A 17,368-nucleotide genomic window follows, 5' to 3' on the forward strand; every position below is an offset into this window, starting at 1 on the left:
AACTGCAAGGAAGGGTCATTTAGGGGTCAATGCCCAGGCCATTGGCTTAGCTTCCTTTGCCTTTGGCTCAGACACTAGCCATCTCTTAGAATAGCAGTTTCTCCAGTGTCTTTGTCCTGATTGGTTGGTAAAGGGGCCTCTGAGTCCTTGAATACAAATCTTCCTCGCCTCAGAGCCCCACAGACAATGTGCCCACAAGTGCCAGCAGGTCCTGACATTTTGCTTCACTAAATAGCCTGGGACTGTGGGCACTGAGGCTCAGTGACCTCTGAGTGACTTTGTGACCCTGGCTGTGAGGTTCCGGGCTCCTTTTGAGGGCAGCAGGCAGATGGCCCCCCTCTGAGCCCCTCCAGTTACCCTGCCTGAAATCCACGCCCCTTTGACTGAGGGGGTTCAGTTTTTTCCTTCTCCACAGGCAGAACGGGAGAAACCCGCCCCACATGTTTGAACCGGAGACAGACCCAGCTTCCCAGGGGCCTCTCTGCCAGCTGGGTCCTGACCCTCTTTCCTCAAAGGGAAAGGAAGAGAGGGGAGAGGCTGAGCTGGAGCGGCGGCCAGGGGCGGGGAGAGCCTGGAGCAGCGTGGGGAGGGGAAAGAAGGTGGAGATGCAGGGTGAAGCAGCGTTTCTCGTCCCTGGAGTTGGGAGCGATTAATCCATGAGCCCTTTTTCCACTGAAATGTGAGCATTTCACGGGTGAGCGCTGCTTTCCCAGGCCCGGCCAGAGCGCCTCCGGTGTGTGCGCGCGCGCCTCTATGCGCGCGCCCCTCCGCCTCTGTGTGCTACCGTCGCTGTCATCACAGATGTACCCCCAGCTGTCACTCCATTGCTCCGTCTCTTTGCTCGCGCGTGCTCTCTCCTCCTCTCCCTTTTCTTCCCCTCTCCTCTCTGTCTCCCTCTGTCCCTCCCTCTTTCCCTCTCAGTTTGTTATTGACCCAGCAGCCCTGTCCCCTTGGCAGCGGCGGCGGCAGGCATTCCTTCTCCCCGCGCCGTGTGCTGCGTGCCAGGTCCCCGCTCCCGCTGGATCGGGGGCTCAGTGCCCACTGCGTTCTGCTTGGCAGTGCTGCCTGGGTTTCTCCAGGAATCCCAGGAGCGGCTCATTGCACAGTTCACAGCTACTTGATTTCAGGAGCTCGAGGTCAGGGCAAAAAACGGTAAGTGCTGTGCTTTGGTGGGAAGGAATAAAGGACTCGTGGGGATACAGGGTGGCTGGGGCAGGGGGACTCGGGTCCCATCTTTGCTGGGTGTCTTCGCCCTGCACAGATAGATAGGCGCTGCCGCCTCCTGCCTGGGGGCAACTGCTGGGGCTGGGGAAGTGCTCAGGCGCGGCCATCTGGGCAGCCCACAGGTCCGGGGCACGGGGAGCTCTGACCTCACAGTGTCGGGGACATGAGCTGGGATGCTGCTGGGCAGGGGGGAGCTAGGGAAGGACAGGTGGGAGGAGGGCAGTGCCAGTGCCAGAGGACAGGCCTGTGTGGCACAGAAACCAGTCCCTGCAGCACAGGGACAGCCAGCCAAGAGCCCTGAGCCGTCTGCACGCCTGGCTCAGCAGACAGCCTGAGGAACTTGGGTTCTGTGGGGAAAAAGGTGCTGGTGACAGGGCTGGTACAGAGCAGGGTGGCGCCGGGTGGGGGTGGCAGGCTGCAGGGCTGCGATGGCTGAGGCACAGGAATAGACCTCACGCTCCCGGCCTCTTCGCAGGGTGCCTTCCGCACGGGGTCGTGGCCCTCAGGCAGCTGCCCTTGGACAAGGCTGCAGAGGAGCCCTTGCCTGGCTGGACGTGGGCCCACAGAGCTGTGGGGGAAGCCACCCTGGTGGGGGCGTGGCTGGGAGTGGATGAGGGAGAAGAGCCTCGCACTCTTCCTTGGCGAGCCCAAGGCCTTGCTCCCAGCCCACCTGAGGCTTTAGTGGGGTTGTGGGCTTAGCTTAGGGGAAGCAGGTGGTCTGCAAACAGGCGATGCCTACCTGGCTTCCCACCCCGGTGGGGCTTGGGCACCCAAGTGGGAGTAGGACAGCCCCTCTCAGCAGCCCCGAGGTCCATACTGACAAAGCAGAGAGAGGGTCTAACTAGGAGTCCCCCCTCCCTCTCAGTTCCAGGTCGCAGCTTTGTCTCCTCCCTGAGCTGTGCTCTGTTTCTGGGGGTGATGGTGGTGAGATTGGCTCCTGGCTGTCCAGGCATGTTGGCTGTGACTCGGACTGACACTCTGCAGCTTAGATAGCTACATCGGCCGGGGGAGGGGAGGGAAGCCGAGCACGTGGAGATGGGCGGGGGAAGTCCAGCCTGGAGGGAAACCCACAGCAGCTTCCTGCTCTTCCCACCCCACCTCCCTGCTGGCGCAGTCCCTGGCACCACCAGAGAGGGAGACCAGGAAAGCCAGCCGGGGGTGGCAGGAGAAGGGGGGAGGTGTTTTAGGCAACTGATATGGTTTCTTTGGGGCTTGGCTGGAAGCTGTGGCTGAGGCCAAGATAAGCAGACCCTGTTCCATTTCCCAGGCACCTAAGTCAGGACCTGGGGGCCGCTTTGGGCTGAGTGGGCGGCCTGCCAAGGGGACAGGGAGTTTATGTAATGTCGGGGTATCTGGGGCACTCTGGGGGGGGGAGGGGGGAAGGAGTTTAAGCACAGGCAGTGTCTCCCCTCTCGGGGCCTCCCTCCTTCTACCCCCAAATCAGGCCTCCTGTGCCCCTGCCAGCCCAGCCCCAGTCCCCAAGCCGGGCTTCAGTGAGCACGAGGCTTGTTCATGAGGAGCAACCTGGGGGCTTTTCTGTCCCGCACCCCAGAGGGCCTGTTTAGGATTGGGAATGTCTGACCAGGCAACCGGGTGCAGGAAGCCAGGAGTAAGAGTGGACATGCATTGAAAAAAGAACCAGAAGGGTTTGTCTGTTCCAAGCACAATTACAGAGATTTTTAAAAGCTTGCTTCCATGCTGCCTGGGCAGTGAGTGTTATGAGGATGACCAGCAGGGAAAAGGTTGCAGTGTTTCCTGGGAGGGCCTGGGCAGCCAGGTCGGAGGCAGTTGGTGGGGCGCCCAGCTATGCACGGTCCCTGCCACATGTGGCTCAGCTTGGGACATCCCGCCATCCAGGTCTTTCTCTGCCCTCTTGGGGTGGTGAGGACACGGTCCTTGCAGCCCTAAGAAGTGGCCTTAACCCTGGCCCTGCCTCACTAGCCTGTGGCCTTCCCCCTCTGCAGAACAAAAGGGGTGCAGGCACGACTGCAAAGGCCCTTTTTGCTTCTAGGTTCAGTGAGCCTGGTGCTGAGGGGGACCCTTATCCTGAGTTTAAGTGCCTTGATCAAAGGGAGACGCCAGGAGGGTGTGCACAGCAGGGCCCGGAACCCCAGGGAGAGGCACGATGGGCATTAACTGGCCATGTGGTTTAGACACCTGACTTGGGGGGATGGACGTGCAGAAGTGTCAGAGGAAGGGCGTGGACATCAGGCCTGTGTTGTGTTTCTTGGTTGTTTCTAGCTGGAGCCTGAGCCCATTTTACTTGGAGGATTAACCTCCATCTCTAGGAGAGATGGCTGGGGCAGTGACATGAGAGGTTAGCGCTCCGTCATCCTAACCTGAGCATCTGCAGGGAACGAGAGCAGGGCAGGCTGCTCCTCACCATGGGCGCCCCCCGGGGAAGCGGATCCCGCCCCCAGGCTCCAGGGGACGCTGCACCCACTTGGCTCAGCGGGAGCACGTGGAACCTTCTGCTCTCACTGCTGCCTCCTGTTCCATCACTACCTTCCCACCCTGGCATCCCTGGAGCTCCCAGCCCACCCTCCTCACCTCAGCACCCAACCCTCCACCAGAATGGTTTCTAGGAAACCCCCTCCAGCCTCTTGACCAGATCTTGGCCTCTGGAGCTTTTCCTGCTGCACCTGTGATATTTCTGGACAGAGAGCAGCAGAGGGAAGGGAGGGGTGGGGAGGGGGTAAGACCTGGCTTGTGTCTCAGCCCAGCGCAGCACAGAACTGGCTTCTCCAGCAGTAGGAGGGGTAAGAACACATGTCTTCTCAGCTCCAGTGAGAGAGCAAATGAGGAAACGCCCATTAACCTTGAGGTTCTGCACAAACGAAAGGTTGCATCTCCCTTTTCTGCCTTTCCCTTCCTCTATCAGGAACCTCCGTGTGAGTAAGCAGATCAGGAACAGAACAGACCTGGAAGCCTATAAAGGCAGCTGAGTTAGGAGCTTTGTCACCAGACCACTCAGGCCCAAAGCTGCGTTCTTCCATTACCTAACCTGTGGGAAGTTACTCAATTTCTTGTGCCTCAGTTTCGCCATCTATAAAATGGTGTTAATAATACTAACCTCACAGTGTTGTTACGAGGGCAAAGAACACTATCCACAGGTGTCCGCAGCTATGGTAATGGCTTCTCCCCATACAGAGGCTCTGGAAGGAGGCGCTCATGTCAGTACCCTCCCCTCTGTGCCCAGGGCACTGACACTCCCTGGCTGGTGCCTGGCTTCCAGAGACGGACCCGGCATGGCTTCCTGGGGGCGCCAGGGTCAGCTGGGAGAGAAGTGATCTAGCCCAGTGCTTCTCAAACAAATATGCACACAAATGGTCTGGATCTTGTTAAAATGCTGACTCTAATTCAGTTGGCCTGGAGTGGGGCCTGAGATTCTGCATTTCTAAGAAGGTCCTAGGTGAGCCCATGTTGCTGGCCCATGGCCCACCCTTTTAATAGTAGCCAAGGGTTGGAGCACTTAGCCCTATGTTTCCGGTTCCCAGCGAATTCCACACTTCACTGCTTTTGGCTCCTCAGTCTTATCCTCCAATCCTGGTTCTCTCAGAAAAGCCCAGTGAAGAAGGCTCCCCTTTCTCTCTGGTGTCTCTCCCTCTGGAACTGGGACAAAAAGTCCCACGAGGACTGGGAGCAGGTCCAGAATCTAGAACCCCAAGGCTGTGGGACTTGGAGAGGGGAGATCTTTCTGGCAGGACCCCCTGGCTCTTTCTGCCCCCATTCCCCGCCCTGCGGGGGCACTGCCCTCCTGGACGGCAGCAGTTTAGTCCAGCACCCACCAGCGCTGGCTGCCACAGCTGCTCCCCAAGCTTCCTCAGGTCGGCCATCCCTTCCTAGTGAGGCTGGAGACTTCCAGGGGCAGGAAGAGGCCCTTTGGTTGGAGATGTGCTGATGGGCAGAGGCCAAGAGCTAGAAAGTGCTGGGCTGAAGCGCATATCTCCATAAGCGTCCTTTCTCTGGTGCCCGAGGAGGCAGGATCAGCTCCCCAGGGAGCACAGGTCCCCCTTAGGGACCCAGGCTCCTTGTTCCCTTCACATTTCTCCAGAGATACCAGGGCCGGCAGCGTCTTGCGACCTTGCAAGATACCGCCTGTGGGTCTGCATTGCAGAGACCTGCCTGACTTGCTTTGTATAGTGACATCTTCTGGGGATGGGGCATCCGGGCCTGCACTCGAGGCCACCGCCTCCACGCAGCGCTGCTTGCTGGTCAACGCCTGGGCTCACTTCTGGGAGGACACTGAGGCTGGGGAAAGGTAGATGCAGATGAAAGCAGTGTCTATTTGGACATTTGGAAGAGGAGAGAAGAGGCTCTGGTGGAAAGAGGGCCTGGACTTGAGTGAGAGGGGTTCTGCAGCCGCTGCTCCCCAACCCCACGTGGGTCTGAGCAGAAACACATCCTGGGGTAGGGACTGCTCTGTAGGGTTCACTTCAGACCTCACTGCTAGGCTGGAGGTGCCCCTGTACATCTGCCTGCTGGGGGCTTTTGGGAACGGCCAGGCACCTCACTCTGCTGCCTGAAAGGTGGCTGTGAGGAGTGCTGGAGGGCTGCCCGCGGGGCATCGTGTGTGCATGCGTGTGTGCGTGTGTGTGTTAGCACGTGCCTAATTGCACGGCTCTCTGTGGGTGTGTGTTTGTACCACATACTGTGTTGGGAGCTCCAAGCACGTGTCTGGGAGCCTATGTGCACACCGCTCTGTGTAAGTGTCCCCCCACAGGGGCCATGCTCGGGGACAGTCACTGGGGAGTGGATGAGCAGCCGGGCTCAGAAGCCTGCAATTCCATCCTTGACCTACTGTGTGACCTTGGGCAAGTTGGTCACTGTCTCCATGCCATGGGTGGCCACTGACCTGCCCTAATATCGTGTGGGTGCTCTGACCTTTTGCTATGAGGGTTCTTGCTGGAGTGAGAGATCGTGCTGAGGGTCAGGGCCTGAGGGACAGAGGGAGGGGGACACTGCTGTCTGTGACGGAGGCCTGTGAGGCTGTGTTTGGGCGCCCGCCCTGCAGTGAGCATTGTGACGGTCTGCAGGCCTGGGCAGGCTCAGGAGTGCAACACGTGCTCAGGAGGAGGGCAGTCGGCCCATGGGGGGTTGGTGGGACCAGAAAGAGATGTCCCATAGGCCTGCTGCAAGCTGCTCGTGCTTCCTCACCTCTATCACGGGCTCAAGTCCAAGCTGGGCACATTCACCTGAATTATCTTCTAAGGTAATTTATGTGTTAACTATAGTAAATGTTAACTTTCCTCCCTTAATTAGATTGATCCTCATAGGAATTCTACCCATTAAGTATTATGGTCATCACTTTTAGAGCTAAGATAACTGAGGCCCAGAGAGCTTATGCTGGTTGTTTAAGGCCACACACTCGGGGACTGACCTGACAAGGATTTGAACCTAGAGCTCTGCTGGCCTCGCCCTGGGAGATCAGCCGGGGACGACACCTGAGCTACTCCAAGCATCCACCCCATGCCTCAGTGCAAGTCTTGGGATCTGTCCAGGAGGCCGAGGGGGCGCTGGGCTGCTTCCCACACCCCACATCGGTCCCCAGTTGTTGAGACACACTGCACGCCACTGCGAGGCCTCATAACTCAGAGCCTCCTGATGTGGCAGAGGGGGAGAAGGAAGGCGAAGCCAGGACCAGGCAGGGCCCCTCCCGCCTTGCGCAGGCTGCCCTTGCTGCGAGTGCAGCTGAGGGTCCTGTGGGGTGCTGGGTTGTCAGCGTGTTCCTACACCCTCCAGGAGACAGCTGCTACCAAGGGGGTGGGGGAGAGACTCGATGGGAGACACCCTGAGCTGCAGCAAGACCCTAGATGCCTGAGGGAAACCCTGCTTCACCCATGATTTCAGCAGCCTTTTCCATCTCCTCAGCTGTCTGCTTAACCCCGCCACTGGCTTCCCGGATCCCAGAATTAACCGGGCCTCTGCGGGGAGAGAGAGGGGGCTGCAGCCAGGAATCACCCAGGGATGAATTAGGCAACCAAGGAAGGTCAAATTCTAGGAGGCAGCCAGGAGCAGTGGATGGGTGATAGCTCTGTGCCGTTGGGAGCGAGAGGGGGCTGGGATGCTGGCAGAGTCTCCCCCCACCCCACCACCCGGCTCCCACCTTGATCTGTGCTAGCTGTAGTGGCACCCACCCCAGTCCCCTTGCCCACCCTCGGATGGGGCTGGGAGAGGAGGCTCTCTGCTAGTCTGAGGGCCCTTGGCCATACTGGGAAGGAAGCGGGGACCAGAGCAGGGCCTGTATCCCGCTTGTGAGCCAGTGGGTTGGGACAGGCAGGTCCTGGAGGCCCTCCCTTCTGGCCTCTCTGGATGAGAGACCTGCTTTGACCTGTCACCCTCTCCTCCATGTCCCTGTCTCCTTCCTGCTCAAGCAGCTGCTGCAGCATGAACCCCTGAGCTGGCGCGCGTCTTGCAGCAGACTGTCAGGCGGAAGCCGAGCTTTGCGACTCTCCCCTCAGGCGGAGGTGAGGGGAAGGAGGGGGCCACCCAGCGGCAGAGTCTGCGGAGGGCCTGCTCTCTGCCTCCTCGGGGGCTATGGTAAGAGTGTAAGAGCGCTGGCGGGGCTGTGACCTCATTCCGCTCAACCAGCAGAGGTGTCCCTCAGTTTCCCCACCTGAGACACGGAAAGGCCATATGGCTCTGAAAACATTTCAGAGACCAACACATTGGAAAGGAAACAAGAAGAGGCGAGGAGGCTGAGGGTGGGGACACTGAGGAGAGTGTGGGGCAGTGCCTCCATCCACAGCCCAGCGCTCAGCACTGCGCCTGGGTGAGGGCTCCTGGGCTGCCTGAGCCCCTGCCGCCACCCCTGTCACCCCAGGGACGTCCAAGCTTTCCTGGTTTCCCTGCCCCCTCAGTCCTCTTCTTCCCCCCACCCAGGGAACTGTAGCTGGGGACAGGGGAGGGAATGACAAGGAGTGTAAAGAGACACCGGGGCCCTCTCCCTAACCCCTGGGCTGGATGGGCCTGGGGCTCAAATGCCTGCTTCTGCTGAGTGCCTTCTATTTCTCTCTCTCCCAGGACTGACAAGTGGTGCGTACCGAGGGGCTCCTCTGTCCCCAGAGGTGCAGGGCTGTGAGAGCTGCGGCATTCACCATGCGGGCCCCTGGCCGTGGCCCTGAGCAGAGGACCGGGCTGGCCCTGCAGTGGAGGCAGATCTCCTGTGAGTACGGCGGGGTGGGTGGAGTGGGGTGGGGTTCGGGGCGGAGGGGTCAGCTTGGCCTGCGGTGATGCATCCGGGCTGCAGGAAAGTCTAGGATCTGCCTGGTAGGCCCAAGGCCTGGCTCTGGGAAGGCCTCCAGGATTACCCTCTGCAGACCTGCCGTGCTTCTGATATCTGTGGCAGCTAAAGAAAGGGTCGCTGCTGAGAACCTCAGTGGTTAGATCAGGAGCTGGAGGCCATGACAGACGATTCTGTCTCCCCGAGTTGGTCTGTTCTTGAACCAGGATGTCCCAACCCCCGTCGCCCCCACCCCGCCACTGGTTCCAGTTCCTATGGCCCTGTCGCTCTAACGTGGGCCACCCTCTTGTCTGGCTGGACCACCGGCTGGGGGAGACCTCTCTTATGCCTCAGTTTTCCCAGCTCTCAAATGAGAGGAACCAGTGAGCTCTTGGGATGTGGTGCTGGAAGGGAGTTTAGGGACCGGGTCCAACCTCTCTATCCTGTGAAGAAACGGGCTCTCCATTTCCCATGAGGAAACTCGCAAAGCTGTCAGGGTGAAAGAAGCCCCAAGAATTCTCTTTATATGAGGTAAAGGGACAAGGACAGTGAGGACTGGTTTGCCCAGGACCCCATGGTAGGAGGTAAGAGGTGGTCCTGAGGGACATACTCTGCCTGACACTCCCCTTGCACGTCAGCCCTGCCAGGCAGCTGCCTAACATGGGTGGCCTGAATTATTCATCACACGAGAATGGCCGATCCCTGAGCCACTCAGATCCCCTTTCAACCTCATTCTAGAATCACTCAACACCTCGCAATAGAGGATTATGTTTTCTTGTCACTAGGGCTTTTGTGCCACTCTGAATTTCTTGGGGGTGGGAGAGGAGTGGCTTCTAGGTACATGGAATCTTTTAAGAGGGATGCTGGAAGCGTTGAGGTTTTTTCTCAGCAAAGTGAAGTCTGAAGGAGGTTGATTTTCATATGCACGGTGCGGGCTGGTGTGGGGCAGCGCGGGGGCGGGGCTCAGGAGGGTGTGGCAGTGAGAGGGAGCAGCAGGTGCCCCCACGTGGCCAGGGAGGGTCTCCAGGTGGCTTCCATGGCCAAGCCTGTGCTCATTTCCCCTCGAAGCTCAGGTGTCAGCCTTACAGTGTGTCTCTCAGCTGTCATCGATCTTCCAGGCAGGGGAGGGACAGGGCTCCACCCTGTTCTTCCAGTTCTGCCCTTTGGAGCACCAGATAACCAGACATCTACCCCACACAGACTCAAGAGCATTCCAGCCAGGCACCCAGGTTCGGGTGGCTGCCGCTTCTCTGGGTGAAGCCACCTGGGCTATGAGCTAGGTCTGGACACCTCCATCGCTTCTTGGGCTGGGGCCTTCGCTCTGGGCTTCTTGGGGTTGAAGTTGGTGAAGCTGAGCTAGTTTGAGCAGGCTTTTCTGATATTCAGGAAGAGCGTGTAGGGGGCTTTTCAGCCACCCTTAGAAAGGTCTGCTGGACAATGGAATGACCTGTTCTTTCGTGATTGTTCTCTGAGGCCCCACCCCCACTCCTGGCCCTTCCACTGGGTTACTCAGAAGAGTCTTGGGCAAAGCATGGGACCACCAAAGGAATGCTGTGAATCGATCCATTCTGCAGAAACGCTACCATGCAGCCCTTAGCAATGGGAGCTCAGGCTATGATAGGCATAGATGACATTAGGATGAGAACAAACATGGAACTTGTCTTCGGCCCCATGATTTGCAGTGGCTCAGGCACACATACTCTTCTGTGTGAAGTGGAATTGTGCATCTCATCCTCATCATTTGCACAGTGGTCTCTGGAGCGGACCCTGGGTGGGCTGGGCTCCCAGCTGATCCTCGCACAAAGTGGCTGGGTCCATCTGGGATGTGGGACTCCTGCATATCTGATACATTGCGGGGTGAGGGGCAGGCTTGGAGTGCCCCTTTGTGCTCTCTCTCTAATGTGTGGCATGTCTCAGCCTAGTGCAGTTCCAGGTTGGGGCGGGGGTGCAAGGGGAAGGAGCAGTGTGGAAAGAGAACCCTCTCCTGGCAGTAACAGTGGGAGAAAAACGTGGGAGCAGGTTTCCCAATCATCCGTATGTCCTTCATTTTGTCAACGTCTATGGTGTCAGCGGGGCCCAAGCTCCTGAGAAGATCAGCCGTGGGCAGCCACGTGAATTGGAGCATCTTTGTGGACCAGCACTGCATGTCCCCTGGACTCAAGCCTGCCATTCGGCAGGATCACATTCCACAAAAGTGATTCCATAGCACATAGATGAGCTATGAGGCAAGGATCTGTACTAACACTGTGTGATGTCCATTAATACAGAAGTGTTTTGGATTTGTTAATTATCTTTTTATGTGGTCAATAAATCCTTGCACATTGATTGTGGTTGGGGCCAAAGGAGATGAAGACAAGAAGCCACTATGATATGAACTAGCGAGGAAGGAAGAGAGGCAGGAGGAGGTAACCCCCACTTGTCACTTTCTTTCCATCTGTCCCCCAGGGATTGCCTGCTGGATCACCCTGTATGCTGTGGAGGCCCTCCCAGCCTGTCCTTTCTCCTGTAAGTGCGACACCAGCAATCTGGATGTGGATTGCAGTGGCCTAGGCCTCACGATCGTGCCCCCGGACTTGCCTGCTGCCACCCGAACCCTCCTGCTCTTGAACAATAAGCTGAGTGCCCTGCCGAGCTGGGCATTCGCCAATCTGTCCAGCTTGCAGCGGCTGGACCTATCCAACAACTTCCTGGACCAGCTGCCCAGCTCCATATTTCAGGACCTGACGAATCTGACAGAGCTGCAGCTGCGCAATAACAGCATCAGGACCCTGGACAGAGACCTGCTGCAGCACTCACCCCTGCTCCGCCACCTGGACCTGTCCATCAATGGCCTGGCCCAGCTGCCCCCGGGCCTTTTCGATGGGCTCCCTGCTCTCCGCTCTCTATCACTACGCTCCAACCGTCTGCAGAGCCTGGACCGGCTGACGTTCGAACCCCTAGTGAGTCTGCAGCTGCTGCAGGTTGGGGACAACCCCTGGGAGTGTGACTGTAACCTGCGAGATTTCAAGCACTGGATGGAGTGGTTCTCCTACCGAGGTGAGCACAGCCAGCCCTGCCTGGGTGTGAGGAATTGGGAGGGTCACCTGTGGCCGGCATGCTTCCTGGAGGCTGGGCGCTGACTCAGGGCTAAGGTCGGGGGAGAAAGGGGTGGCCCTGCCTCTTCAGCAGTCATGCTGAAGGAGTCCCAGCCTTGCCTCCAAATGCTCAGCAGGGCAGTAGCTGGGGTGCTGCTCTCCCTCCTTCCCCAATGCTCCCCTTTCTTCTCTGTGTCCCCCTCCCTATGCCCCTCTGTTCTCTTCTCTCTCTTTTTCAGCATTAAAAAAAAATTCATTTATTTATTAGAGAGAGGGGAAGGGAGGGAGAAGGAGAGGGAGAGAAACATTGATGTGAGAGGGAACACCAATCGGTTGCCTCTCGTACACGGTCCTACTGGGGACCAAACCCACAACCCAGGGCCGAACCCACAACCAGGACCAAACCTGCAACCCAGGCATGAGCCCTGACTGGGAATCAAACCGGTGACCTTTCTCTTTGTAGGACAGTTCCCAACCAATTGAGCCACAGCAGTCAGGGTTCTTCTCTGTTTCTTTCAGATTGACTCGCTGTACTTGATCTCACTTTCATAGGTTTCATGGCGGAGCTTAAAGACACAGTATAATTTTTCTCTGCATCCCATTATGTGTGCTCTGGGATTCCTTTGCATGGCAGGAGGAGGAAGGAAAAACACGCTTGTTTTTCTGAATACAGCAATCTATGATATACCCACAGAGTCAGGAGTGTGGAATAGAATTTAAATCCACAGAAAAAACCAAATTTTTATTTCGGTGATGATCTCAATTCTCTCTCCCAAGAGCTTCTGTTAGCAGAGCCAAGTGGCTTTTGTTTTACTTTCTTTTCCTCCCTTTTGTTAACCGAGAAAGTTCTGCAATGACTTATGAAATAATGAAAGGAAATGGAAAAGGAGGGCAAAGAAGGAAGCAGAGAGATTAAAAGTGCCAGATCTGGGTGTGATTTGTGGCTCTACCACTTACTATCTGTGTGACCTTGAGAAAGGTGATTAATGTCTCCGTGTCAGTGCCCTCATCTGTACAATGGGGGGTGAATAACAATCTTTCTCATAGAATCATTGTGAGGATTGAATAGGCAACACATGTAAAGTGTCTTAAAACATGCTCAGTATAAAGTAAGTCCTCAATAAAACTTATTTATTTGTTCATTTGCTAGTAATAGTCATTTAAATGGGCTTAATATGATACAATTTGGTGCCTAGCACAAAGTAGAAGCTCAATGAATATTTGCTAAATAAATGAAACAATATCAAAACTCTCTGTGAAAGAACTGCTAACATTTTTTTTTTTGGTCAAAGTCTCTTTTTGTTTCATACCCAGCCACAATCTCAGTTTTTTGAACAACATTCTTGTGTTAGTTATTAAAAACATGTTACATACTGTAAAGTGTCACAAAAATGTTAGTCATTATGATAATTTCTTTCATTTTTTGTGACTGGGGAAATAATAAATCCTTGCATAGTATCCAGTTTACAAACATCTTTTCATGTACATTATCTACCTTAATCCTCGTAGCTCATTGAGATAACAATTTCTTATTTTACAATCGAGAAAGCTAAGACTCATAAGTAAATACATTAAGTAATTTGCACAAGATGACATAGCCTGGATTCTCCCTCAGGTCTTTGGAGCAGGAAGGTAAGGTTGCCCCCGTGCCTACACCCAGCTTCTGCTGATAGAAAGGCAGCCCGGGCACATTTCACTGGGTGTGAGACTCGCTAAGGCTGCCTAGGGAGTCAGCATCATGGGGCGGGGTGCAAGGAAGGGAGGAACTGAGGCCGAGCGCCTTCAGACCCAGGCCAGTGTGCTGTCCCTAGTTAACGACCTCGCCCTGTCATCAGTCATCAGGAACTAAACTCTCAGCACAAAAGGGCATGGAATGGGAATGTTTATTTTCAGCAGTTTTCAGTAGTAGAGTTGTTTTCAAACTTGCACTCCTTCAAAAAAAAAAAAATCTTGGCTGTTTTCATCGGTGTCCTGGGACAAAAATCGATGGCTGTTGGACAGAGGGCTGGGAGATGCACTGGGGTCTATTGCCTGCATCTAGATTTCACTGGACCCAACTCTGACTTCGCAGGGCACGTCCAGGCCACTCATTCTCCATAGCTGTCCCCTCTCTTGCCCGCCATGTTCTGTATCTCCACCTCCCCATGGTGGAGTGGGCTTCACCATCGTCATGGTGAACCTGGGCACCCATCGCTGCCTGCACCTACCCTCCCCGCCATTAGCACTGGCCTCTCTCCTTTGCCCTCATGGGTCTTCAGGATTCCCTTCCAAGATGCCTCTGCACTCAGAGACGCTGACATTGGGGTGCTGATGGGGCCATTGGATTGCTCTAAATGGGAAAAGAAAAACATTCTCGCCCAATCCTTTTTCTCTGTACTCAAGGAGGTACTCTTAGGCAACCAAAAGGCCCTACATGGAAGAGTGGTGGCACTGGCAATGGTTTTGGGCTTTTGTCTTTTTTGTGAGGGTAGAGCCCTAGAGAAATAAGATACTGTGTGGAACACAGTGCCCTGGGCTTACAGACAGGTGGTGAACAGGCAGACTCAGAGGCAAGGAGAAGAGCAGGCCTATGGTCTGGCAGGGCTCGTGGCTCTCTCTTTGCACTGACAACTCTTTCCTGAGCAGCTCCCGTGTCAGCACTGTCTCACCCTGCGGGTCAGTTTGACTCGAGTGAGCAGGCATGATTGAAATGGTTGTGTGCTTCTCTATAAAACGGGAATCATGACAATATCCATTTTGCATGGCTTCTGCATGGATTAAATGACAAGCTGTATGTGCATCACTGACCATAGATGCGAGTTTCCCTCCTCCCTTCCTCTCCTATCCATGTGGTCCCAGGACTGACCGTATTACTGACATAAACTAGAACTTCTGGGCCTTCTGTGTCTGGGACCTGGGGACAGGGAGAGGGAGTCCAGCTTCTGGATGCCTGGTCAGCCCCTGCTTTTTTCTCCCCCAATGCAGGGGGGCGCCTAGATCAGCTTGCCTGTACCCTACCCAAGGAGCTGAGGGGGAAGGACATGCGTATGGTCCCCATGGAGATGTTCAACTACTGCTCCCAGTTGGAGGATGAGAATAGCTCGGCTGGGCTGGATAGTCCTGGGCCACCCTGCACCAAGACCAGCCCAGAACCTGTGAAGCCCAAGCCCGGGGCCGAGCCTGAGCCTGAGCCCAGCACAGCCTGCCCTCAGAAGCAGAGGTATCGGCCAGCGAGCGTGCGCCGGGCCATTGGCACCGTGATCATCGCCGGAGTTGTCTGTGGCATCGTGTGTATCATGATGGTGGTGGCTGCTGCCTACGGATGCATCTATGCCTCCCTAATGGCCAAGTACCACCGAGAGCTCAAGAAGCGTCAACCCCTCATGGGGGACTCGGAGGGCGAGCATGAAGACCAGAAGCAAATCTCCTCCGTAGCATGAGAGAGTCCAGCTCCACCTGGCCCAGGTAGGAAGGGCAAGGAGAGTGCACAGAGGCTGCTTCGGGAAGGGCTGGCCCTTCTTTCTGTCACAGTCCCCAACTCCACTTTCCCCCCAGCCCTCCAGAAAACCAGCCAAGTGTGGACTTCCAGTCTCTGGGGAAGCTGCCATTACGCTAAAGATTCCTGCTGATGCTCCCTTCTGGGCCACAAAATCTTTGGAACACCAGGGGATCTCCCTGAGCTTCTAGCCGCAGGGAAGAAAGAATGTGTGTGCAAGTGGAGGCTTCTGGACTGAGCACCCCCGTTGCCCTTCCTGCCCTGGGTGTAGTCACAGTTGGGTGACTCTCCATACCTCTTGCTCAACCCGCCTCATCTGCATTTAGGGGTCGGGGAGGAAGTAATATGAGGGTCAGTGGTCCATTTCTGTGACTCTCTTCTATGCCAGAAAGATATTCTTAATCATCCACTAGTGTAAAAGTTGGGTCCAGTTTTCAAGAGCTGGTACTAATGTGCAATCATACCAACCCTGTCATCTGGATCTCGCACAGTGCTGTGATGGTAACACATCTCTTGGCTGAAGCCATTGTGTCCCTGTATCTGCTAGAGACCACGCCGACCACACTGCTCCTGGACGCACTAATTTACTCTCACAAACACTCATAGCACCACCAGCGAAATCACATCAGCTGAAAAGATCTCACACACAGGCGCACACACAGTCACATGGAGACAGAGGCCATGAGAACTCGGGGAGCAGAAGCACGTTTCCCCCTTGGATCGCTAGTCCTCAGAACACAGAACTTTTGCTTGCTTTACTGCAATCTTCTCAAGTCCACACGGGGGAGAAACCCAAACTGACAACACAGGATGCCTTTGAGGTTCTCTAACGTGGGCCAAGTGGATGAGCCTGCCTGTCCCCATGGTAACCCTCTCACCTGTCCTGCTGGGTTTTCCAGGGACACCAGCCCAGAGGATTCGAAGCTGCAGCGCCTGTGGATGGCAGCCTCCTGAGAGCTGAGGGAGCCTAAGGCATCATCACTGCCAGCCCCGTGGGGATACCCACCGATCCCACTCCTGTAGCCTGCGGCCCAGGCACCATTGCTCTGCACCTCTCAACCCTCCATCTTTCGCATCTCTGGGCCGGTGACCTTGGATGGGGCCTGGGTCATGCTCTGTGATTGGTGGCATCTTGGGAAAACAGGCGGCCTTTGCTGAAGTTCACTGCCTGCCAACATCTCCCCCACGGACGCAGGAGCAGGGCCAGGACTGCCGCACCCTTCTCAGTGGCTTCAGCGATGGGGCGGCCTTTCCCACGGTTCGGTCTGCTCAGCCTGGCTTCTCAGAATTCTTCATTGCCCCTGGACTGGGCTCCAAACCAGAGCATGGGTCAAGGGAACTGTTTGTTCTTTGGCTGAACCTACACCAAAGGGACAGAGATACCTGCTTGCGTGGCTGTGGGAGAGGCAGTGAGAAGAGGGCTGTGCCGGGTTCAGGGGTCACTATTCTGTTTTTCTAGGTCTGCCCCTCCTCATGAGTTTGATGTGGGACACTGGTTTTCCCGTGACCCACAGAGGGTGGGAGACATTGAGCTGGTTTCTGTTTCTACCACTGGCAGAGAGGTTCTCAACGGTGGCCCAGGAAGAGGTTGTGAGAACAGTGAGGCCCAGGGTCTGAGGACGGACAGGGCAGGACAGGGCAAGATCAGCTCACTTTGCATCCCTCAGCCCTTCCATTTCAGAGACGAGCTTAGTGGGGGAGGGGGGTTAGGAGAAGGGGCAGAAAGGCCTTTGAGAAGGCCATTCTCCAGCAAAGGGGAAGCAGAGGGAGCCCGAGCACAGGATGCTAAATGCTCTCCCCGGGGTAGGGGCACAGTCTTCCTTCTTTTGGTTTACCAGCTGAAACCAGATCCAGGGACTTCCTAAAGGGAATAGGGGGAAGGGGGCATGTTGTCAACGGCAGTATCTTCATCTTGAGATGGAAGATTTTTAAAGGCAAAATTATATTTCCGGTTTGTTGTTTCAGAAGATCAATAAAGACTGTATTTTCCTATGTACCTCCTGGTTTCCTTGGGTGGGGAGGGGATGTGGGGGCTGGGAGAGTGGCTGCCTCGCCCCTCGCCTCCCAGGCAGCTGCACAAAGTGCTGCCAGGTGTCACCCCAATGTCCAGAGCTCCCTAGACAGGTGGGAACCTCCCATCCACGGCCTCGCCTTGGGCGCCACCAGGAGAGAGTGAAGGGCTGTGTTCTGGGTTAGAAGAGGCCTGTCCCTGCGTGTGGCAAGCTCAGTTGTGCGCTGACCTGGGGGTGGGGGGGCCGGCTGGTTTCACTGGGTGGCAATGAAGTGAGACCCATCACTGCCCACATGCTTAGACATGTGGGAGCTCATCCACTCTGGCTTGAGTGACCCCTCCCCCCGACAGTCCAGCGCAGG

At 56.1% G+C, this 17,368-nt stretch overlaps 2 protein-coding genes across 4 annotated transcripts in view; one reads left to right on the forward strand and one right to left on the reverse strand.

Moving 5' to 3' along the window:
* The window catches only part of CACNA2D4 (calcium voltage-gated channel auxiliary subunit alpha2delta 4), a 119,090-nt gene that overhangs the window by 23,706 nt on the left and 78,016 nt on the right, over window positions 1–17,368 (reverse strand). The window lies entirely within an intron of this gene.
* LRTM2 (leucine rich repeats and transmembrane domains 2) lies at window positions 1,107–16,803 on the forward strand. 3 transcript variants are annotated; one of them, XM_054577196.1, is made up of 6 exons: window positions 1,107–1,152; window positions 7,602–7,764; window positions 8,248–8,389; window positions 10,892–11,482; window positions 14,485–14,964; window positions 15,055–16,803. In XM_054577196.1, the coding sequence occupies exons 3-5, from the start codon at window positions 8,323–8,325 to the stop codon at window positions 14,937–14,939; spliced, it is 1,113 nt and encodes a 370-aa protein (XP_054433171.1). In that variant the 5' UTR covers window positions 1,107–1,152; window positions 7,602–7,764; window positions 8,248–8,322; the 3' UTR covers window positions 14,940–14,964; window positions 15,055–16,803. The 3 variants fall into 3 exon arrangements, with proteins under 3 accessions (XP_054433171.1, XP_054433172.1, XP_054433170.1); XM_054577197.1 differs by having other exon boundaries at window positions 15,895–16,803; XM_054577195.1 differs by having other exon boundaries at window positions 14,485–16,803.

This window comes from Pteronotus mesoamericanus, unplaced genomic scaffold, assembly GCF_021234165.1.
Source record: "Pteronotus mesoamericanus isolate MK-2021 breed Mesoamerican mustached bat unplaced genomic scaffold, CSHL_Meso_final contig_41, whole genome shotgun sequence".
NCBI lineage: Eukaryota > Metazoa > Chordata > Mammalia > Chiroptera > Mormoopidae > Pteronotus > Pteronotus mesoamericanus.

What these genes read in the sequence shown, in the direction of transcription:
- LRTM2 (XM_054577195.1), top strand. Translation starts at nt 8,323, where the DNA reads ATGCGGGCCCCTGGCCGTGGCCCTGAGCAGAGGACCGGGCTGGCCCTG. An exon ending in GCAGTGGAGGCAGATCTCCT is followed by an intron (nt 8,390 to 10,891) that starts GTGAGTACGGCG and finishes TCTGTCCCCCAG; the next exon opens with GGATTGCCTGCTGGATCACC. An exon ending in GGAGTGGTTCTCCTACCGAG is followed by an intron (nt 11,483 to 14,484) that starts GTGAGCACAGCC and finishes CCCCCAATGCAG; the next exon opens with GGGGGCGCCTAGATCAGCTT.